Raw genomic sequence first — 22,006 nt, forward strand, 5'->3', positions numbered from 1 at the left:
GGCCAGGCGCCACTGCACTGATGCCAGAAGACGCGTCCCCTCCCAGGCTGGGGACTCAGCCCCATTCCTTCTCTTGCCCCGTCTCAGTGAGGGCAGCCGAGCCCGTCTCGCCCCGACCACTCTCTAAGGCTCCCCTGGTGCCAGCCGCGGGCAGCAGGCCGGGCAGCAGGCCGGGCAGCAGGCCGGGCAGCAGGGTGACCAGGTTTGCTGACTCTTCCCAAGAGCCGGTGTGGAGCCGCCTCCCCCATCGTCCAACGAAAGCCTGGGCGGGAGGGTGACAGGGCTGCTCCATCCTCTCCACCCCAGGAAAACAGCATCCCCCGACGCCCCTACAGTGGGCGGGCAGTGGGTCGCCGTTAGCTGTGCTTGTGGCCCTGGCGCCACGTTAGCTGGCCACGTGGTCCAGAGGCACAGTGGGGAGTGATGCGCGAGGAGGGCCGGTCACCGCCCTGGGCGTTAGTGGTGCTCGGTGGTCCTGTGCTAGCGGCTGGATGCTGCTGCCTCCCGGGGTGCTCAGAGGGGCTCTGGGGGGCCCAGGCAGGCTGCCCTGCCCTCCTCCGGGCTCAGCAGAAGCCTGACGGGGGCCTGGAGCTGCCAGGTGACCCGAGCTGGCCTGTGGCGCATCCTGCCCTCCACCCCGTCTGGTCACCCGTGCCCGCGTCCCCAGCGCGAGGAGGCCGGTGTGGGCACACGGACGGGGGCTTCGCAGGAGCGAGTGTGTCCCGTCCCTTCCCCCCAGGGTCTGTTTCCTGTCCCCCGAAGGCCTGGGCTCGTCGGAGGCCGCGGCCCGGCTCTGTCAGCACCACGGACAGCAGCTGGCGCTGCGCGGCGGCAGAGCGGGCTCTGGTGTCCAGGCCGCCTCCCGCTGGCTCCCGCGGAAGTAACAGAGAAACGTGCCGACTCCGGACTGGCGCCCCTCCCCCTCCGCCAGAGCCCCGGGGCCCGCTTCCGGGGAGACAGGCTGACCCCCCCTTTATCTGAACCTTCGCCCTCTTCTGGGGGGCGCGAGGCAGAAGCCACAGGAGGGGGTCTCGGGGTTGGCCCCTGAGGCAGGGGACTCCCCCGTGGGGTCGGGCGGGCAGGAGGGACCCCGGAACCCGTGAAGCTGCGGCTCGGTGCGTCAGGCAGTATGGAGACGGCGGGGCGGCGGGGAGAAGGGCCTTTTAGGCAAAAACTCCAGGGCCCCGCAGAGCTGACGCCACCGAGGGAGGGGCCCACGCAGGGGACAGCCCGGCCCGGGGGTGGAGAGGCCTTCTCTCTTCCTTCAGCTGGGTCCTTGCCCCAGGGATGGCGCTCACGGTGGCAGCATGGTCTAGATCCGGTGATTTAAACGAGAAATGGCAAAGCCAGTCTTTACTCTTTTTGCTTTCCTGTCTGTGTGGGCGCCGCATGCGCCCTGCACGTGTCACTTTGCAGGACTCTGCCAGCAGGGCCCGGGGCAGACCCGGCCGCCGTGCAGAGCCCGTGGGATTTGTGTCACCGAGGTCACATGGCCAGTCGGCGGTGTGGAGGCGCGGGGGGGGGCAGCCACGCACGGGACCCACGTACGTGTGTGTGCGCTAGCTTGCGCGCACCCCTCTCGTGCCCTGGTTCCTGTGTGCAGAGGACTCCCAGGCGGGCACGTGGTGGATGTGCAGAGGACACGGCCGGTGAGCGCTGGCTGGCAGCGTGGAGCTCAAGCCAGGGTAGGCTCGAGGTCACACTCCTGTGTTGTCACGCGGTGTGTGAGACACAGGTCATCCGCGGGGGAGAAGGTCACGAAGCTCTCCTGCCACAGACCACGGCTGAGCGTGGCCCCCAGGCCCCGAGAACCTCCCTCCCGGCCTGTTAAAGAGGGTGCTGGGAAGGCCCTGGGTGATGGGAACCCACAGGCCATCTTCAGGGGCCATAAGTGTAGGAAAGGCACCCCAATCCTGGGAGGGAGGCTCCCACCCATGAGACGCCGCCCCTCCGGAAGGGGAGTCACAGTGCCGTGTGGTGGGGGCTGACAGACTGAGCCACGGTGCCCCCGTCGCCATCAGGCGTTCAGATGAGGTGGGCAGCGCGTGGGCTGGGTGGGTGGGGGATGGTAATCAGAGGTGGAACCTGACAGAGGAATGTTGCTGACAGAAGTGGGACCTCCCTCTGGTCCTGACCCCCTGCGGCTGCCACTTGGGGGTGGCCAGGAAAGCCATGGGTGCAGGACGCTCACTGGCCCCAAGGGGTGGGGTGGGGCCAGCTGGGGCCTCAGGACCTGATGGCCACAGGCAGAGGAGCGAGGGGCCCTGGGGCGGGGAGAAGGGCCCTCCAGGAGGTGCTCCAAGCATGCCCTTAGGGAGGCCGTGCAGTGGCCTGGCACCTGGAGAGGAGACGGGACAGGGACAGCCGAGGGCCTGGGGCGGCTCTGAGCTCAGGACGAAGGGCGGAGGGGCAGGCTCCTGGGAGCCGCACTGTCTGCCCACAGGGACCGCAGGGCTGGGGCAGCAGGGCTGGGGCCTGCAGGGCTGGGGCAGTGGGGCTGGGGGCTGTCGGGCTGGGGCTGCAGGGCTGGGGGCTGCGGGGCTGGGGCCTGCAGGGCTGCGGGGCTGGGGGCAGCGGGGCTGGGGGCTGCGGGCAGCGGGGCTGGGGCTGCAGGGCTGGGGGCTGCGGGGCTGGGGGCAGTGGGGCTGCGGGGCTGGGGGCAGCGGGGCTGGGGGCTGCGGGCAGCGGGGCTGGGGCTGCAGGGCTGGGGGCTGCAGGGCTGGGACTGCAGGGCTGGGGCTGCTGGGATGGGGGCTGCAGGGATGGGGCAGCAGGCCTTGGCCGGACCACCCTGAGAGGTCGAGAGGGGAGCCTGATGCCGCCCGCACCAGACCAGGGCCTTCCCCTCCCAGGTGGGCCTGGGCACCCACAAAGGCTCATCACTTGGGGGTGGAAACAGCGCTGGAGGCTGGCGTGCAGTTAGAGGGAGTGACCCCCCTGTGTCTGTAGGGAGGGGAGTCCTCCGGCGGCCCCGCTGACACCCCCAGTGTTGACTGCCCTGTTGGGCTACAGGGCTGAGCCTGGGGTGCAGAGGGTCCTCTTCCCTGCCACCCCACCCCCCACAGCTGCAGCAGTGTCACCTGGCCCATGGCAGTCTCTGGGCAGTGGAGTCTGGGCCCCCCTCTGGGGGCTCCCCACTGGGCGGTGGTCCCTCGTGCTCTGTTGACTCCTTAGAGCTGGCAGCCCCCTGGGTGCAGGGCTCTCCCGCAGGGTTCTTCCCTGAAGGTACCTGACCAAGAAGAAAAGGGAGGCCAAGGATGACCAGAGAGCCGTAGGGTGAGGCGTCTGCTCAGGACCACCCCTGCCTGACCTCTGACCCCACAGGCTCGTCCAGCCGCCTCCCATGCTGGACCCCTGCAGGTCTGAGAACCCCGCGGGCTGCACCTTCCGCTCCCCACCACTCCTGGGCCGCCCGGGGCCCTGGCCTCCTTCCTCCGACCAGACAGGTGCCCTGGGTTTGACGGCTAACCAGGGGCCAGCGGGGGCTGCGGAGGGTGCTGAGCCAGGCCTGGAGAGCTCCCTGCCCCCAGCACTGTGGCCGCCTCTTGGCCCTCGAGCCATAGTAGATGAGTGGAGGGGCCGGGGTGCTCGAGAGGGCCGTCCTGCTGCCCCGTGCCCTTGGCCCAGGTGCGGGGAGGTCCCGCACACTTGGGCGCCCTGGGGCGGGGTCTGCTCTCAGTTGGCGGTTCCTGGATCCCCTTGACTCTCCCAGCCGTGCTCAGGAGCCCCGGGAGGTGGGGGGCCGTGTTCGTGCACACGCGTCCTTGTGCCGGAGCCTGGGGTGTGGTGGGGAGCTCGTGGGTGGGCCTGGGGTCCTCAGGACGCCCTTGAGGAGCCCCTTCCTGCAGACAGCGCAGCACCCTCAAGCACCCGCCGGGCGGGATTGCCTCTGTTCCTCCCGCGATTATCTGTGACGCTCTGTACTTGCCTTCACTTGACATGCGCGGTATTTGCTGCAAAGGCAATAATTAGAGATGAAATCACAATTGGAAAATGAGCCAGAGCTGTTGGAGGGTGGGGTAATTAGGGCAGTCTTGGGCTTCCCTAGCAGGCCCTCCCGAGGGTGCACTCTGCTCCCCGCCTCCAGGGAAGTGGCAGGACTGCTTGGAACCCAAACATCCCACCCCAGAGGACCCCGGGGCTGCAGGAGACCAGCACAGCCAGGGCGGCCTGGAAGCTTCACCCAGGAGGGGCACCTCCATGCTGGGCTTTGAGGGGTGTGTAGGAGTCTGTGGGCAGAGGACTTTCGGGGAAAGAGGCAGCAAGTGGAGGAAGGTGAAGGCAGGGAGATAGCCACCAGAGTTCTAGGACGCGGCCCAGGGCAGCCCCCTGCACCCAGCCACGCGTCCTGGCCGGGGGCCCAGCCCACAGGCCCGCTAGCAGCTGTGAGGGTTTGGCAGGCTCGCACCCTGGCGTGGGGCTCGTCCAGGGCACCTTGTCCACTGGGTCCTTTGTCCTCCTGGCCTTCCTGTGCACCAGCTGGTGATGGAGTTTCTCATCTGTGAAGTGAGGTCCCCGATGTCGCATGGCCCCAGCACTCTGTCAGCAGGCTGGCTGCTGTGGTGGTCAGTGATGGGGGTGGTGTTAGAGGCCACTTAGTTTTCCACTTCCGGAGGGTCGCCTGCGTCCCTGTCCAGCTCCCTTTTGAGTTGAAGCTCACTTCCCTTTATTCCCCACGTGCCCCTGACCCCTGAGGACACGCCTGTAGGGGTGTGTGTGCACGGGTGTGAGGCTCATCTGTGGGGCGTTTCTGGGCCATCTGTCCTGGGCATTAGGGACTTGTGCCCCCGGGGAGCGGCCTGGCCGCCGTTGCTGCGGCTCCTCGAGGCCTGTGCACCTTGTCTGGGGGCCTCGCCAGGCAGAAGCCTGCTTCTCACTCAGGCCGGCTCCCCCTCCGTTTCTGCGTCTGGGCCCAGACCTGCCTGGAGTCGGGGTGGAGGGGTCAGTGCCAGGCCCGGTTCCCATCCTGGAGGCTGTGGAGAGCAGTCCTGGGCCACGGCTCTGAATTACAGATGCCGGTGGCGCTCTTCCTGCTGCCCGGGGCCTGTCCTCTGGGCTCGGCTCCTGACCTGCAATCCCAGGGCTCGGGCTCTGGATCAAAGGCAGCTGGGGAGAGCCCCCAGGAGCCCGCAGCCCTTCCCGGGTGGGAGCCGGGGCTCAGCGGGCCCCCCTGCGGGACCTCTGTCCTTCCCTGAGCCGAGGAGCTCCGGGCCCCCAGGCTCAGGGCTCAGGGGTTCCACCGGGCCTGGTCCCCCGCCCCTCGTCCAGCCCTGCCTGCTGCTGCTCCCGTGTCTGGGGGGCACAGGTCATCTCCCGGCCGCCAGCGGGCTCACTGCCCACGGGGAGCAGGAAGGAGGAAGACGCGACACTGCTGGGAGGGTGTGACTGCTCGTGGCCCCAAAGGCCTGATAAAGAGATGTGCCCCTCAGGGGAACGTGTTTTCGATGCACATGGCAAAGAATTCATTTCCCGTACAAAGCAAAGGGCTTTGCAAATTGTTAGAGCCGCCCTTCAGCAGCGTAAAAAGGGGCAAGTGCAGACCCGAGTGGTTGGAACCGTGAGACTGCGTCAAGGTCGTAACTAAAGCAGCAGCAGCAGAGTCGGCAAAGTGTGAATGAAACCGAGGGGCGTCCAGCGCTCCACATCCCTCAAAACGCAGGCTGCAGTGCCGTGGGGAGCAGGTCGTCCTACGCTGCATCCAGGCGCCCGAACGCCAGGGGTGGCCCGAACTATGGTGGTCACCTCCGTGCCCATCGGGGAACACAGGCCACCTGGGGGAATGTTCAGGTCGGGCCGGGGCTTGGGAGGGGAGAGTGCAGGGCATCTCGGTCTGAGGCCACAGAAGGTCCAGCGGAGGCCAGGAGGCCAGGGGGCAGTGACCAGGACCGCGGCTCCCTGCAGCGTGGTGACGACAGCAGAGGTGAATCGGCGGAGTGTCCTGTCCCACGGGAGATGCAGGGAGGCGGGCTGCGGGGCCGCAGCTGCCGGGGGAGGGGCCTTGGGCCTGTGCTGGTGTCCTGGGGAGAGCAGGGAGCTGGACACAGGTGTCGGGGGCACCTTGTCCAGGGGTCCGAAGGCCAAGAGGAGGGTGACAGGTTGGGGAGGGGTCTGTGGGACCTGAGGGCACCCTGGCTCCCCTGCCGAGGGACTGAGCTCCGGCTAAGGTCTGGGGGAGGGACTCCAGGTGTTGCTGGCCGGGGCCCAAGCTGGAGGGGCAGAGGGCCAGTATGTGGCGTGGGTCAGAGTGACCACACTGGGGACAGCCTCTGGCCAGCGACCAGGGAGCGTGGGAGGGCAGACGTTGGCCTGGGGTTGGCCCAAGACAGGCTGGGGGGCAGGGGCACAGGATCCCGGCGCTGAGTGAGGGGCCGGGCTTGGGTGCGGGAGGGGCCCTGCTGGTCGGGCCCGGGTGGTGGCCGGACGGGGTCTGAGGGCTCCCCTCGCCCCCAGGCCTCGTGAAGCTGGGGATTCACTGTGTCACGTGCCAGAAGGTGGCTGTCAAGATCGTCAACCGCGAGAAGCTCAGCGAGTCTGTACTGATGAAGGTGAGCTTGGGGGCGGCCGGGGGAGGTGGGGAGGCCCAGTGGTCGGGGTGGAGCCAGGCTGCAGGCGAGCTGCCTGGGAAGGGGGTTCCTGCTGGGTCCTGCTGCGCCATCTGTTGAGAGGGCTGGCTGGCCTCAGTTTCCCCCGTTAGAATCAGGAGGAGACCCCTGTCTGTGAGGGAGAAGAGGAAGTGCGGGGTCCCAGGAGGCCTCGCAGCCCCTCTTCCTCCCCGCTCCCCCCACCTCAGCATCCCCCCAGCCCTGGTGGAGTCCGGTCCCCTTAGGGACTGAAGCAGACCCCACGCGACCGGAGGACTCCGGGGTGGGACCAGACACTCAGCGGGGAGGGGCTGCCCAGGCTCTGTTCCCCGTCTGTCTGCTCATCTGTCCGAACGGCTGTCCTCTCAGCGGGCAGGGGTGAGGGGCAGAGGGGGGGCAGGAAAGCAGGTGGGCCGTGGTGGGCACCGGCCAGTGACACAGTGAGGACCCCTCTGGCCGGTGGGGGCGGGGGGGACCGGGTGGGCCCAGCTGGGGAAGCCTGGGGGATGCGCCACGGGCTGGTTTTAAGGGGAGGTGGTGGCCGTTTGGATGGGGTGTGGGCGGTGCTGGTGGCGGCTTGGCCGATCCCCATCCTGCCTTGGCCAGCGCCCGGCTTGGGGGCGGGTCTTATGTGTCAGTTTGGGGCGCTAAGGTCAAGATGCCACAAGATATCTGAGTGGGGAGACAGGACCTATATCAGTGGAAGTGGACCCGGGGGTGTAACCGGGCCCCCCCCCCGGAGGCCTGGCAGGGACCGAGCGCAGCTGGGGGAGGGCAGGGAGGCGGCCCACGGGGTAGAGATGCCAGTGCGAGGCTGGACCTGCCCCAGGAGCCCAGCATCCCGGGGGCTCTGTGACCCCACAGCCTGGACGGGCGGGTGGGCGGCGCACCGGTGGGGGGATGGGCCCGGCCTGCCGTGACGGCGCCCCCTTTCTCGCAGGTGGAGCGGGAGATCGCCATCCTGAAGCTGATAGAGCACCCCCATGTCCTCAAGCTGCACGACGTCTATGAAAACAAAAAATATTTGTAGGTATTGCTGGGTCCGGAGAGCTGGGGGGCAGAGGGGGGCCGTCCCGGGAGGGGGTCTGCAGGACAGGCCATGGCGGTCACTGCTCCTTGACCAGGTCCAGGGCTGGCCAGCGGGGACTTGCAGAGCCACTGGCTTGAGGATGGGGCCTTGTGGGGAGCAGACTCGGGGGAGGGGGGCGTTGAGGGGCAGGAGCACCTCAGGCCCTTTCTCCCGGCCCCAGCGAGCCTCAGGACCCCGCCGCTCTGCTGGGGGCTCCCACGGACCACGTGCCAAGCCCCTTGGAGCCCCCGCGTGCTCCCTCACGTGGGTGGGGACCCCAGGCCGGCCGACCGCACTGTCGCCACCCAGGCCCCTCCCCCAGCCTGCTGTCGGGATGCTGAGCGTGGCTGGCCTCCTGTCACCACCGAGGCCACTGAGGCTGGCGGACGTTTCCCCGCGTGGGCAGCCCCCCCGTCCCCCGCTGTGTGGCCTCCGCGAGCTTCCCTGGGGATGTGGGTGGCCGCTCACAGGGTGCCCTCGGGGGAGTCAGCTTTGCCGCTGCCCCGTGTGTGGCCATAGGAAAGGCCTGGCTGCTGGGCCGCGTCCCTCGGGGAGGGGACGGGCAGCGGGCGAGGGCGTGCGGGCAGGGGCTGGCCTGGCACGGTCCCCGCAGGCCCCCTGCCCCAGGGCCTCAAGGCCCCGAGCCCAGCCCTGACTGGGCCCCTGATGCAGGCTGGCCTTAGCCGCTGCAGCGCTGTCTCGGGCAGGGGAGGCGGGGGCAGGAAGTGGCCCTGGGGAGCAGGGGGCCCGGGTTCAGCCCCAGCCCCTCCGACAAGCAGCGCCTGCTCTCGGGCCTCCCCTTCTTCCTGTGTCAGCCGGGCACCCAGCGCTGCATGAGTGCCCAACTCGGAGTGTTTAACTGCACATGGGATGACAAGAGCCGGGCCCCGGTTACCACGGGATTGGGGGTGGGAAGCAGGTGGTGGTCCTGGGCCCCCGACACTGGTGAGCTGAAGCCGCCATCGGGACCCCGTGAGGGCCACAGGCCCACGTGGGGACCCACCTGGCAGTGTCTTGATGACATCCATGAGTTTGGGGTATGGGTGGGTGCTGGGCAGGCCTTGCCCACCTCTGCACACAGGAGACCGGTCACACTGCCTTCTCCTGTTCAGATACTTGTGGGGGTGCCAGGCAGGGAGAGAGGTCCCCAGGAGGGGCAGGAAGCAGGGAGGGGCCCAGACAGCAGGCCAGGCGGGGGCGCAGCTGAGCAGAGGCGGGGTGACAGGATGCCGGGAGCATGGCGGACAGCGGCCGGCCTTGGTGCTGGTGGGCCCAGCCCTCCCGGGGGTCCCAAGGCGGCCCAGGGAGCCTGGAGGCAGGGGAGCGGGCAGGGGACCTCTGCCACCGAGGTTGGGGCACCGCTGGGCCTGTGCTGTGGCTTCCCGCTCAGGAGCAGGGCCGGTCCCCTGGGACTGGCCCCGCCTCTGCTCGAACCCCACCCAGTGTCCCCACCCTGTGTCTCCAGCCGTTTCCTCTCCCCAACCCCTCCTCTCTGCAGACAGGCTGCCCCCCCCCGCCCGCTCCAGCCCCTCCATTCCTGCAAGACCAGCTCCTGATACAGCCCCCCGAGGCCCACACCCTCATCCTCACCAGCCCTGCTCCCGCACGTCCCCTGTCACCCACCTCCCCTCCCCAAGCCACCGCAGCCCACCAGAACCACCCCTCCCTGGCTCCCACCAGGGGCTCCTCGGGGCCTGTGCTCAGCCCTCCAGGCCCAGCTCCCCTGAGGCCCGCAGGCATCCATGTCCACGTGTCTTGGACCACCCCCCCGCCCACCCCTAGAAACCAGCCCCCCAGATTCCACTCCAGGAAGGCTCAGCTTGGACACAGCCCACTGCTCACCGCAGAGGGGCGTGGGGTCCCCATGGAACCTGGGGCGCCATGGGAAGCCCACGCCTCCAGCAGCTCACCCCTACCCTCCGGCATCACCCCAGCCGTGAGCCAAGCTGGGGGCGTTCACCACCTGCCTCCTGGCCACACCCACCCAGTCCCTCGTCCCACACCCGCCCCCCTGTCTTCCGAGACCAGCTGTGCCCTGTCCCCCACCCGTGCCTTTTTGTGGTCTGCCCTGCTGGCCAGGGCTCCCTGAGGGCCTGAGTGTCTGATGTGTCCCCCGCTCCTCTGGGAGCCCAGCCCGGGGTGGCCAGGGAGGGCCTGGAAGGGCCAAGCCTCAGGCTCGCAAGAAGGTCAGCAGCTGCAGTGCCCCTCTCGCCTTGGGGCCCAGTGTGGCCCTGCTCCTCTGGACCTGCTTCCCTGGAGGCGGGCGGGGACCCCACCCGCTGAGGGTGCCCAGTGCCGGGACGTGGTGGAGGATGGCGCCGGGATGGGGTGGTGGCCCACCGCCTCTGGGCCGCGGTGCCCTGGCTGGGTGCGCCCACCCGACGCCCACCCGTCCCCCGCAGATACCTGGTGCTAGAACACGTGTCTGGTGGGGAGCTCTTCGACTACCTTGTCAAGAAGGGGAGGCTGACCCCCAAAGAGGCCAGAAAGTTCTTCCGGCAGATCATCTCTGCGCTAGACTTCTGCCACAGCCACTCCATATGGTGCGCCCCCGCCCCTGCAGGGGCCCTGGCCCCCACCCGCTAGCCCCCGCCCCTGCAGGGGCCCTGGCCCCCACCCGCTAGCCCCCGCCCCTGCAGGTGTGCCTCCCCCCACTCTTGCACTCCCCCGTTCCCCCTGGATCAGGCAGTGTATCCTCTACTGGCCCCCCAGCCCAGGGGCATCAGAAAGCTTTCTGCCAGGTGCCCACCCAAGTCTCCTTGGTTTTTTCAGGGGTCCTGGGGTCAGGGCACCCTCGGTCTGGGGGCTCCAGGTTGGCCTCGGCCCAGAGTAGGTGTGGTGGTGGGAGCAGCGAAGGGGAACGCGACCTCAGGGAGCAAAGCAGAACTTGCCCCTTGCTGGCAGAGTCCCTGTCCTTCTATCCTGCCACCTTGAAGCCGTCTGCCCCGTAGGAGACTTCCGATTGGCTGCTGGTGACATCACCAGGCAGCGCTGCCATTGGCCTCATGTTGTGAGGGCGGGGTTTCGGGAGGGGCGGCAGCTCCCACCTCTGTGGGCCTCAATCCCGCCTTCCTTCCCAGCCACAGGGATCTGAAACCAGAAAACCTTCTGCTGGACGAGAAGAATAACATCCGGATCGCGGACTTCGGGATGGCGTCGCTGCAGGTTGGCGACAGCCTGCTGGAGACGAGCTGCGGGTGAGCTGAGCCCCGGACCGGCTGCCGCTTCTCCATAGGCCAGGGGCTGCTGCCCCGCCCACAGCCTGGCCCCGCGGCTGCCCAGCCAGGTGGCCCCGCAGCCCCAGGGCCCCCCAGCACCCCACAGCCTGGGCTGGAGGCAGGGCCCCGGCTCTGCTCCTGGCACCGTCTCCCCGGTGCAGTGAGGGGCTGCAGGCGACCCGCCTGGCCCATTACATCCCTCGGCTCTGTGGCCAGGCTCGGAAAGGCCGGTCTTGCCCTGGGAGCTCCCTGCCGTGCTTGGGAGTGAGGCTGGACTCTCATGGGGGTGCCTCACGGTCCAGCCTCTGGTGACCGTCTCCTTGGGCAGGGCCGGTGGGCCCCTGGGTCCCAGGCCTGGGCCTCCCCCAGGAGCAGGCAGGGGGATTAGGTTGTGAGGGAATCGGCACCGAAGCCCTGGGGCCTCCTGGTGGGCCTGAGGATCCCACAGTGGGGCATCCGTCCCAGGCAGAGCTTGCGGTGGGGGGGGAGCGGGGAGGGCCCCTCCGAGGGCCCCTCCCTCCGTCTCCACCTGCTGCGGTCCTGGGGCCGGTCCAGAAGCGCAGGGGGCGGGACGGCTGGGTGCGCGGTGGGTACTGAGTCTCCTGCCCTGACTGCTGCCTTTGCCTCCAGGTCCCCCCACTATGCCTGCCCGGAGGTGATCCGGGTAAGTAGCCAACCCACCACGCGCCTCCACCCTGGTCCCGGTCCCGCCTAGGGGGCCTCCCTGCCCCGGAGATCGTGGACCCCCGGGCCGGGGCCTGGCCACCTGTCCTTGGCGCCGCCCACGGGGCCAGCTCCTCCCAGACGCTCCCCTTGGGCCCCTCGATCCCCGGAAAGACCCCGGCCCTGCGCCCGCACCAACCCCAGTGCTGTCCGCAGGGAGAGAAGTACGATGGCCGCAAGGCAGACGTGTGGAGCTGCGGCGTGATTCTGTTCGCCCTGCTTGTGGTGAGGCTTCCCCCGCCCTCGCCCCCGCCCCCGCCCCCGCCCCCATCCCGCCCCCGCCGTCGGTCCGCCCCCGCGGTGACCCGGTCCCGCCGGCAGGGGGCGCTGCCCTTCGACGACGACAACCTGCGGCAGCTGCTGGAGAAGGTGAAGCGGGGCGTGTTCCACATGCCGCACTTCATCCCGCCCGACTGCCAGAGCCTGCTGCGCGGCATGATCGAGGTGGACGCCACGCGGCGCCTCACGGTGCGTCCCTCCTCCCCCCGAGCTCGCACCTGGGCGCACGGGCGCGGGGCGGAGGCCGCGGAGCGCGGAGCCACTCCGGCTGTCCGGGGCCTGCCCTGTACGCGCGAATAGTTCCTCATGACCGACGCCAGTGGCCAGGGGGTGGCCGGGGTCTGAGGGAAGCCCCAGCCAGCCGTCTCTGGCCTCCTCTGGGCTCGGTTCGTGCCAGGATGTCAGGTCCCTCGGGGAAGGGGCAGCAGCACTGCCCAAGAAGCCGCCCTCCCCGAGCAAGCCCCCCTAGTCAGGGTGGAGGGCGGGGCTAGCCCCAGCCTCCTGCTGACACCTGCACCCAGCGCCTCCCGCACGGGTGGGCTGAGCCCCGGCTGCTTCCCCCTGCTGTCCTCCCTCAGGCCTCCCGCCCTGAGCCCCGGGGGCTCCTGCTTCCCACCCCCCACCCACTCCCTCTGCCGTGCCTGCAGCCCCCACTCTCCCCAGCTCTCTGCTGTCTCTAGGGTGGCGTTTTCTCTTCCACTTGAGGTAGGCAGGGTCAGGGGTGCTGGCCTGGAGCCCCGTGCTCCCCCCACTCTCCATGGTCCCCCCACCCCTCCCCCGCCTCCAGGCTCTCCCTACCCCCGGGTCCTCCTCCCTCCCTCCTCCCCTCCCCCATTCTCCTGCTCTGTCCACACTCAGGCCCCCCCCTCCTTGCTCCTTCATGGCCTCCTAACGTGGCCTCTGCTCCTTCCTCGTACTAACTGCCTGTTTCTCTTTCCTTGTAGCTAGAGCACATTCAGAAACACATTTGGTATATGTAAGTAGCTTTTCCTCCCCTCATCGCCTGCTTTGCCTGCGCTGTGGCCTGGAGGGCCTGCTAGGGAAGGCGGGGGGCGGGGGGGGGCAGGGGGCCCGGGGCAGGGGGCCCAGCGCAGGCTTGCCTCCAGCCTCGGGCCACCCGGCCAGCTCTTGGGGGCCTCTGGGCCGGCCTGCGCTGGGCACATGCAGGATGCAGGAGTGTGCAGGGGCTGGGCACAGGGAAGGCAGCAGGATTCGGGGCCCCAGGAAGGGGGGGGGCGGAGGAGCCTCGGGCTGGGCCAGAGGTGAGTGACTGGTGGTGGCGGTGCCCTGTCACCCACAGAGGAGGCAAGAACGAGCCCGAGCCGGAGCAGCCCATCCCCCGCAAGGTGCAGATCCGCTCGCTGCCCAGCCTGGAGGACATCGACCCCGACGTGCTGGACAGCATGCACTCGCTGGGCTGCTTCCGGGACCGGAACAAGCTGCTGCAGGACCTGCTGTCCGAGGAGTGCGTCTGGGAGCCGCGCCGGGGCGGGGCCTGGTGGAGTCTGTGGGTGGGAACACCGCCCCCCAGGAACCCCCATCCACCCTTCCTGGCGCCTCTCGCCCGCTGCAGGGAGAACCAGGAGAAGATGATTTACTTCCTCCTCCTGGACCGGAAAGAAAGGTATCCGAGCCACGAGGACGAGGACCTGCCGCCCAGGAACGAGATAGGTATGAGGTCCCCGGGTGGCCCGGCCCACGCTGCCCCCTCCAGGCTGCCCGGCCCTGACCCCCATCTGCACGCAGACCCTCCCCGGAAGCGCGTGGACTCCCCAATGCTGAACCGGCACGGCAAGCGGCGGCCTGAGCGCAAGTCCATGGAGGTGCTGAGCGTGACGGATGGCGGCTCCCCGGTGCCTGCGCGGCGGGCCATCGAGATGGCCCAGCACGGCCAGAGGTGCGTGCCTTCCGGGGGGGCCCAGCGCTCTGCCTCCTGGTGCCCCGGCCCAGTCAGCGACGGGGCCCCTCACGGGCTGTGCTGGGCCTGGCCTGGCTCTTCTCTGCGCCCCCGGCCCTGGGGCTGGGCTGCATGGGCTGCACTGGCTGCACTGAGCTGAGCTGGGCTAGACTGCCCTGGGCAGGGCAGATCTGGGCTGGGCTGGACTGAGCTGAAGTAGGTTGATCTGGGCTGAACTCTGGGCTGGGCTGGGCTGGACTGAGCTGGGCTGGACTGGCTGAGCTGAGCTGGACTGGAGTACACTGGGCTGGGCTGGGCTGAGCTGGGCAGGGCTTTGCTTTGTTGGCCTGGGTTAAACTGGGCTGGGTCAGGCCATCCTGGACCGGACCGGGCTGGGCTGGGCTGGAGTGGATTAAACTGAGATCTAAGCTGAGCTTAGCTGAGCTGGACTTCAGGGGGCTGAGCCGGCTGCTCAGAGATGAAGCTGTGCTCAGAGCTGCAGCCCAGCAGGCATATCCCCGATGGACGCTGAGCCCACGTCTGGGTCACCTGTGGCAGTGCAGGGCCCAGGGACGTGGAATTCGGGGGCAGGGCGGTGGGCGAGGAGCAGGTCTGGGCTGTGCAAACAGAGTGCCCCCTGCAGGAAGGAAGGGCACCCAGGTCCTGCAGAGCCTCTGCTGACTCGGGGCTGGCTGGGCGAGACCAAGCTTTCCTGCCCAGGCAGGGGCTTCAGCCATCTGGGGACGGCCCCTTGGGCCAGGCCTCCGAGGACCCGCAGGGCTACTGGGCCCCACCGTCAGGATTCAACGGGCTGCCCAGCTCACAGGCCACAGCCCCGTGGTGGTGCCAGGCCCTCCCCGGGGAAGCAGGCTGGCTCGGCCTCTGACCTGGGCTCCTGGCCTCCGGGGCTTCCTTCCAGGCCTCCAGGCCGCGTGGCCCACCCGCCGCGGGCTCGTGCACTGGGTGGGGGGACGAGCAGCGGGAAGGTCTCTGCTGGCCGTGGTCCTGCCCTGATTGTGCCTTGTGTCCCGCTCGCTGGGGGTGCACCTCTCCCTCCAGCGGCCCGGGCGAGAGGTCACCTCTCCCCAGCCCACCTTTCCCGAGCCTTGTCCTGGCTTCCGGTCCAACACCTGCAGGGCAGCTTGAAGGCTCGCCAGCGCTCCCGGCACCAGCCACCCACACCCCGCACACCGCAGCCGCCTGGGCAGGCGCAGGCACAGGGGCAGGGGCTGGGCGTGGGAGGCCCCCCGTCGCGGCTTCGGCTTTGCCTTCCCGGCCTGGGCGCCTCGGGGGCCGGGGGTGCCCGGGGAGGGGTGGGGTGGGCTCAGCTGCGAGCCGTCCTTGCCCTGGCGCTTCCCCACCCGCTGCTGCTTCTCAGGCTCTGCCTCCTCTCTGGCTTGGCCACTTGTTACCACAACAGGCCACACCCGCTGGGGCTGGAGGGGTCCCGGGGCTGGCGGCAGTGCTAGGCATCCTCCAAGGCCCGGCCAGGCCACCCTGCCAGGCACGTCACCCGGGCCGGGTGTGCTGTGGCCCTGGTGCTCTCCTGCCTGACCCCGCCCCTCACGTCTGTGCGCCCTGGCCTGGGGCCAGGTGGGTGGTGCCCAGCTCGGAGCCCTGTGGAGGTCTGGCCTCCTGGACCGCCTGCTGGGGCTGCGTCAGTAACTCTCTTTTCTCGCTTTGTTCCCGCTGTAGTAAAGCAATGTTCAGTAAAAGCCTGGATATCGCTGAAGCCCACCCCCAATTCAGCAAAGAAGACAGGTATACACCCTGCCCACCCATCCCCCGCCCCCCAGTCCCAAAGACAGCGGCGGGCCTGGTGGCAGGGCTGGGCCTGAGGTGCATCTGGCCCTCTCCTCTTTGGCAAGGGAACCTTCCAGCGAGCCGGGGAAGGGCCCGGGTCAGGCTACACTGAGGCCCAGAATGAGGAGCGGGGCTGCTGGGACGAGACCCATGGCCGGCCCCGAGAGGGGCCGGGAGACCCAGAGACTCTGCCTGCCCTGGGCCCCTGGGCTGCAGGCTGTGAGGTCCCTTCCGGCCGGCCCTTGCCCTGTGGTCAGTGGGCCTCCGTGGCCCTCGTTAAGCTCCCCTCCCCCAGCCCACGCTGGCCCATATCCCGCAAGGGCCAGAGTAGACGTGGCAGCCCCAGGCGGCTGCAGGCTCCTTAGGAAGGGGCAGGAGGTGTGCCGGTCCCAGGGGTCTCAGCACAGGGTCTGGCCTTCCAGAGCCCCAGCCCCGCCCCTGCAGGGCCTCCTGCCCGGCGGTGACAGTGGCGGGACCTCGCTCGCCCCCGGGCCCCCTCTGCCTGCCCCCGCACCTGCCTGCGCCTCGCCCGCTCTGCTCCGCGCCCTGGCTGCGCTCGTGCTGGCGCCGTCCTTCCTCAGCTCAGTTTCCAGGGACCGCCTGGTTAGACAGGAGGGCGTGCACGCGGCTCCCCTCTCTCTCCTGCTGCTGCTCCGCTCTCCTCGTGCCCAGCAGCAAGCTCACGGCTGGCTTGTGGCTGCTGGGGTGGGCACCAGCTGCCACCGACCAGCCCTCCGGCCCCGTTCTCGGCATCGGGAAGCTTCGGGCCCGGCTCTGAGTGCAGTCCTGGACTCGGGCAGGCTGGGTCGGGGGTGCTGAGAGGAGGGTCAGCGCTGCCCCCCGGCTCCGGGCTGTGTCAGCTCGCGGGGTGGGAGTCGGAGGGTCATCGCCATGGGGCCCCGGCCCACAGGTGCTGGGGGACCGGCCAGCGTGGGCCCAGCTCCGGCCCGAGGCCCAGGGGCCAGCTGCGGTGTGGGCAGTGTGGCCGGGCTGGTGGGTGGGCGGTGTGGACGCCCTTCACTCTTTTCTGTCCTCTTCTCCCGTGGCTGCCTCGACCCCTCCGGCTTCCTTGCTCTAAGGATGGCAGGTGCCGGCGCCCAGGGGTGAGCGGGCGTTTCCTTTCCCCCGAGGCCGCGCGGGGTGGTGGAGCGAGGCCCCGCAGGCCTGGCCCTGCCCCGAGAGGTGTCCGGTTCCCGCCCTGAGGGGGCGGCGGCTACATGCGTGTCTCCGCTGGGCACGCTGGGCCGGTGGCCTCTCTCTGGCCAGGCCCAGGCCAGGTCTGCAGGCCAGATGGGGCCGGGGTGGACCGAGTCCGCGTCCCTGCTGACGCCCGTCCCAGGTGTTTGTGGTGAGCAAGGCGAGGGCCGTGGGCCTGGAGGGGCTGGGCCGGTGCCAGCCGGTGGCCCAAACGGCAGGGTGTGAGGCGCCGGGCGGGGCGCAGGACTCGGGGCCTGTGACAGCTCAGCCTTGGGGTTCAGCTGGGCTGCCTCAGGGCACCGGGGCTGGCATCGGCTCACCCCGGGCCCGAGAGGTCCTTGCCGAGGGCTCCTCCGTGCCATCCTGGACCTGGGGCCTCGGGCCTCGGACACAGGGCACCTTCTGCGTGGGCGAAGAGGAGTCCCACGGTCTCCAGCTGCGCCACTGGGGCCCTGATGGGGCCCCCAAGGGGCGGGGGGCCCTCCTGGGCCTGGTGAGAGGCGGGGTGGGGACAGCAGGACAGCCCCAGGCACGGCCAGGTGTGCTGCAGACTGGGGCAGCCTCGGGGCTCTCGACCAGGGCTCCAGGCCTCCTGCAGGGTCCACCTGAGGGGAGAGAGAAGCCGAGAGCCGGAGGCCCCTTCCTGGTCTGAGCCGCCCTCTGCACCTGTGTCCCCAGGTCTAGGTCCATCAGCGGCGCTTCCTCAGGCCTCTCCACCAGCCCACTCAGCAGCCCCCGGGTAAGTGAACCCGCCCCAGCTCCGCCGCCAGCGTGCGCCCGGGTGGGGGGCGGCCGCTGCTCCGTGGGCTCCGGCTGCCTTCGCTAACTGCACGTTTTTTGTTTTGTTTTGTTTGTTTTCTCGTGTGTTCTTTTCTTTCGTGGCGAACGCTCCCCCCCCCGCCTGCCTGCCCCCGCTGGTCCTGCCTTGGGGTCCCCGGGTGCTGTGTGTGCATGCGGGGCGGGCGGGGCACGCGCTGGGGCCACTTGGCTCTCGGGGGCCCGTGCGCTCTCCCTCCCGCCCTCGGCGCTGCCCTGTAGCCTGTTAGAAAGTTTGTCTTGCCGCCCCCGCCCCCCGAGCTCCCCTTGGTGGCCTGCCCCCCGGCCACCTCCGTGGAGCCCGAAGCTGGCCGGAGCGCCGCGCGGCCCGGACACGTCCTCCCTCCACAGGCCGCCCCGCGGCCCAACCCCAAGACCCAGACCTTGCCGAGCAAGGCCAAGCTGACCGACAAGCCGCTGCAGGGCGCCAAGTCCAACCCGCTCCCGGCGGGCACCCAGGCCCGGCCCCTTGTTGCGGGAGGCCTCAGCCCCCGGCTGGCCCTGACCCCGGGCTCACCCACCCTGCCGGCCCCTGCCCGGCTCCCCCCCACCGGGACTGAAGCCAACACCAAATCTGTCCCCACCATACAGGTGACCCCTCACCCCTCTCCGAGGGGCAGTCCCCTCCCTACCCCCAAGGGGACGCCTGTGCACACGCCCAAGGAGAGCCCGGCCGGCACGCCCAACCCCACGCCACCGTCCAGCCCCAGCGTGGGAGGGGTGCCCTGGAGGACACGGCTCAACTCCATCAAGAACAGCTTCCTGGGGTCACCCCGCTTCCACCGCCGGAAACTGCAAGGTGAGTGTGGCGGGACACGCGGGGTGGGCGGGGCTCGGGGGGGCTGGTGGCGGGGGCCCCGAGGAGCACTGCCCGTCCTGGCGAGCGGGGCAGGCAGGGGCCGGCTTCAGAGGGTCTTCCCCTCCCCCTCCTGAAGGCGCTGGCGAGAGGTACCCCCAGTGTCCACGTGTCCCCAAGCCTGCCCACTGTGTGTCAAGGACCCCACAGTGCAGGGATGCCTGCCCGGCGGGTGCGGCCTTGGGACTCCTCCTGCCTCCATTGTTACCCCTTGGCCCAGGGGCCTGTTCAGGCCGGGCTGCCTGAGCCCCACAGAGGAGAGCAGGCCAGTGGGCGGGCATGGGTGGGTGTGGTGAGGAAGCCCACGCCGCTGGGGCAGTGATAGGCAGCCTGCCCCTGTGTGCTGGGTTTCGAGGGTCAACTGGTACCTCCAGGCCACCAGGCCCCACCAGCCACCCTGCACGGTCGACGGGCGGTACCATCTATCCCGGGACAGCAGGGCTGGTTGGAGGCCAGAGGCGGTGAGGCCCGGTTTCAGCACCAGAAGGCAGGACAGCTCCCTGTGGCCCGAGGCTCCTGCGGCCGCGGCGGGCAGGAGCCGGGAGCTGGCCTGTGCCTGTGGGCGCTGGAGACAGTGCCGTGGCTCCCGAGACCCCACCCGCGGCGCAGGCGCCCTGGTGGGGGAAGGGTGGAGTGGTCACCACACTCTCCCCGTCCTTCCCGTGTGCAGTTCCGACGCCCGAGGAGATGTCCAACCTGACCCCGGAGTCGTCCCCAGAGTAAGTGGCCCTGCCCGAGGTCAAGTGTGACCTGTCGCCGCCTTCTCAGTGCATGGGGGTCTGTGACGGACCCTCCCGTGTGTCAGGCCGGGGGATCCACTGAGGGCCTTGGGGCCCCTCAGCGCTGGGGTCTCTGTGTCTCCACCTCGAATGCCAGGCCAGGGGTCAGGGCCTGGGCGGTGAGGGAGCTGCTCTTCCCAGATGTGCTCAGAAGCCACAGCCTGGGGGTGCCTGGGACTGGGGGTGGCAGGGGAGAGCACAGCCACGCCTCAGGGTGAGTGTCCACACCTGCTGAGAGCCCCGGCCTCCACATGGGGGAGCGTGTCGGCCCCCAGCCCTTGGTGACCAGGGGTGCGGTGCCTGCGGGGGGCCTCCACCAGGGAGGGGCGCTGGGCAGTGCTGACTGGGGCTTCCCAGGGTGAGCCCAGCCCGGAGTGTGGCCGGACACCTGGCGGCTCGTAGGGATGGAGGGTCTCAGGGAGGAGGTGAGGAGGGGCGGCCGGCGGGAAGCGTGTTCAGGGCAGGGTGGCCTTGGCCAAGGTCAGGACACATCGAGCCCCCGGCTCACCGTCCTGCAAGGGCAGGAAGCAGGGCCTTGAGGCGACAGCGGGGCAGTGCTGCAGCCCAGCCAGATGTCTGGACGGGAGTCCCGTGTGTCTGGGGTGAAGACCCCAGAGAGGCGCCAGCCTTCGCTCCCCACCACCTCGTGTGAACGTGAAGTGCGGAGTGGACACAGGGCAGCGCCCTGTCGTGACCTCACCGGCAGCCTTCGGCCCGGCAGGAGAAGCTGCCGTTACCCTGTCGCCGTGACCCGCCATGGGGCCTGTGGACACAGCAGGAGCGGGCGGGGGTGCAGCTGAAGGGCAGCCAGCCTGAAGTGTGGGGTTTCGGGATCTCCGTGATCCCACCGTTTGTCTCCCTTCGGTCACGGTTTCCTGTTGTCATCAGAAGCTCTCGCGACCACGTTTGTAACGGAATTGTTAGGTTTATCAGAAAACTCAAAAAAAAAAGCCACCCAGAGCAGCTGACACGACCGTGCAGGTGGCCTGCAGCCTCCCCTGCCCATTCTCGAGTCCTGGAGGCCTCGTCCCCCTCCTGAGGGCCCCGGCCAGCGTCGCCACCCGGTGCATGTGGCTGACGGGAAGGAGCAGACGGGTGGCCCTGGGGGGCCGCTGCACCCCCAGCACCCACTCCTCCCAAGGACGTGTTTGCCCGCCCTGAGACGTCCCCTCCACCAGCGGCCAGCAGCCTCGTGTCAGTGGAGCGTGTGCGTCCGCGTGTTCCAGAACCGGCCCGTGGGGCTGGCGAGCCTGGGGACTGCAGGCTTCGCAGGCGGGAATCAGGGCGGCTTCTCCGTCTCAGTGCTGAGAATCGCTTCCCCTCCAGGAGCCTCAGCCTTTGCTCTCAGGACCTTCCAAGGCCCGCCACGTCGAGTCTGCTCGTCACCACGTCTCAAAGTTGCTCTCGAGAAGCACACCCAACCTTTACCAAATGGGCCCAGTTGACGCCCATTAACTGTCACAGGCCTTCCCGGCTCATCCAGGCTGCTTGCGAACCAGACACCAAAGTACAACACGGAGCCTTTCTGTCGCTCTGTCTCTTCATCGAGGGAGGAGGGGCAGAAGCGCTCGCCGCGGGCTTCAGAGCCGCCTCCCGGCCCACGTCCTGGGCTCAGGCCCCAGTGCGGTGCTGGGGTGAGCAGCGCGGGTGGCCTGCACCCCAGAGCTCTGAGCACGCCAGCAGCCACAGAGACGGCAGGATGTGGGGAAGGAGGCGAAGGTGGCCGAGTACGGCGTGGCGTCGGGAAGGATGTGTGTCCCCGCGGCTCTGCCTCCGTCAGGTCTCGGGCCGGCTCCAGCCGCAGGAGCGGACGGCCTCTGTTGGCAAGCTGCCTGCTGCCGCCACATCGCCACGGGCTGGAGAGCAGGCTCTGGAAACGGGCAGGAAAAGGGAAGGTGCACGGCAGGAAACGGCAGCCGCGCCTCAGACCCCGCGGCTCACGCTGCCAGCACCGCCGGGGCAAGACACCGGGCCCGAGCGGGCCGGCCCCGGCCCCCGCCCAGCCTGAGTTGGGCGCGTCTGCCAGCGGGGCCCTCGCCGTCTCCGCACTACAGCTGCCTGGGCGAGAGTGACAGTCGGCAGTCGCTCCCAACGGCACTGTGGCTTGGGGTCAGGCCCCGTGCACGGCCCGGCCGGGCCCTGCTTCAGGGTGTTGGCCAGCGGTGTTCGTCTCAAGGCCCAGCTGGGGCAGAATCCTCCGCCGGGCTCGTGGGGTCACGGGCAGGATTCAGGTTCCTGGCCACGTGGGCCTCGCTGTCACATCCGCCCGTCCCCGCCGCGTCCGTCGGCTTCGTCAAAAAGAGGTGGAGACCCGCTCGCCAGACGGAAGTCCAGCCTTTTATAGAGACTGAGGTCGCACGCGACCCCCGTCACCTTCCCCCACTCCCCGTTCTCATGGTCAGGAGCAAGTCCCGGGCCTCGTCCACACGAGGGAGGGGCCCGCACAGGCTGAACCCCGGAGGCAGGATGGTGGGGCCGGCAAGGGGTCTCCCCCACACTGGTGTGCGCCGTAGGGCAGGGCCCCGCCGCAGAGAAGGGGGGCCCCAGAAGCAGGGCAGAGTGACGAGACCGGAGCGTGATGGCGTAGAGGGCAGGGAGGCGTACACGTGATGCCCGTGAGATGAGGGGTCTCGTGCGGGAGGGCCCTGCCGGCCTCGGCACCCCTGGGGTGGCCCCTGCCCTGCCCCGTACAGCGGCTGGGCCCCCAGGGGTCGAAGCGACCACTGTGTTCGAGTGACCTGGGCTGGGGCAGCGGGGCTGCAGATGGCCAGGGGGCTACCAGTCCCCA

General features: G+C 69.4%; 1 protein-coding gene across 5 annotated transcripts in view; it reads left to right on the forward strand.

Annotated features, from left to right (window-relative positions):
* The window catches only part of BRSK2 (BR serine/threonine kinase 2), a 63,240-nt gene that overhangs the window by 34,126 nt on the left and 7,108 nt on the right, over positions 1–22,006 (forward strand). For 4 of the 5 annotated variants that reach the window (XM_060158178.1, XM_060158176.1, XM_060158177.1 and 1 more), the window contains exons 2-15: positions 6,451–6,545; positions 7,522–7,607; positions 10,053–10,193; positions 10,731–10,847; positions 11,499–11,532; positions 11,748–11,816; positions 11,913–12,059; positions 12,815–12,846; positions 13,171–13,335; positions 13,444–13,541; positions 13,617–13,767; positions 17,446–17,506; positions 18,175–18,382; positions 19,110–19,158. In XM_060158178.1, coding sequence (XP_060014161.1) covers positions 6,451–6,545; positions 7,522–7,607; positions 10,053–10,193; positions 10,731–10,847; positions 11,499–11,532; positions 11,748–11,816; positions 11,913–12,059; positions 12,815–12,846; positions 13,171–13,335; positions 13,444–13,541; positions 13,617–13,767; positions 17,446–17,506; positions 18,175–18,382; positions 19,110–19,158 — 1,453 coding nt within the window. Of the gene's footprint in view, positions 1–6,450; positions 6,546–7,521; positions 7,608–10,052; positions 10,194–10,730; positions 10,848–11,498; positions 11,533–11,747; positions 11,817–11,912; positions 12,060–12,814; positions 12,847–13,170; positions 13,336–13,443; positions 13,542–13,616; positions 13,768–15,462; positions 15,529–17,445; positions 17,507–18,174; positions 18,383–19,109; positions 19,159–22,006 lie in introns of all 5 variants that reach the window. The other variant, XM_060158175.1, reaches the window with a different exon arrangement.

Source organism: Lagenorhynchus albirostris, chromosome 9, assembly GCF_949774975.1.
Source record: "Lagenorhynchus albirostris chromosome 9, mLagAlb1.1, whole genome shotgun sequence".
Lineage (NCBI taxonomy): Eukaryota > Metazoa > Chordata > Mammalia > Artiodactyla > Delphinidae > Lagenorhynchus > Lagenorhynchus albirostris.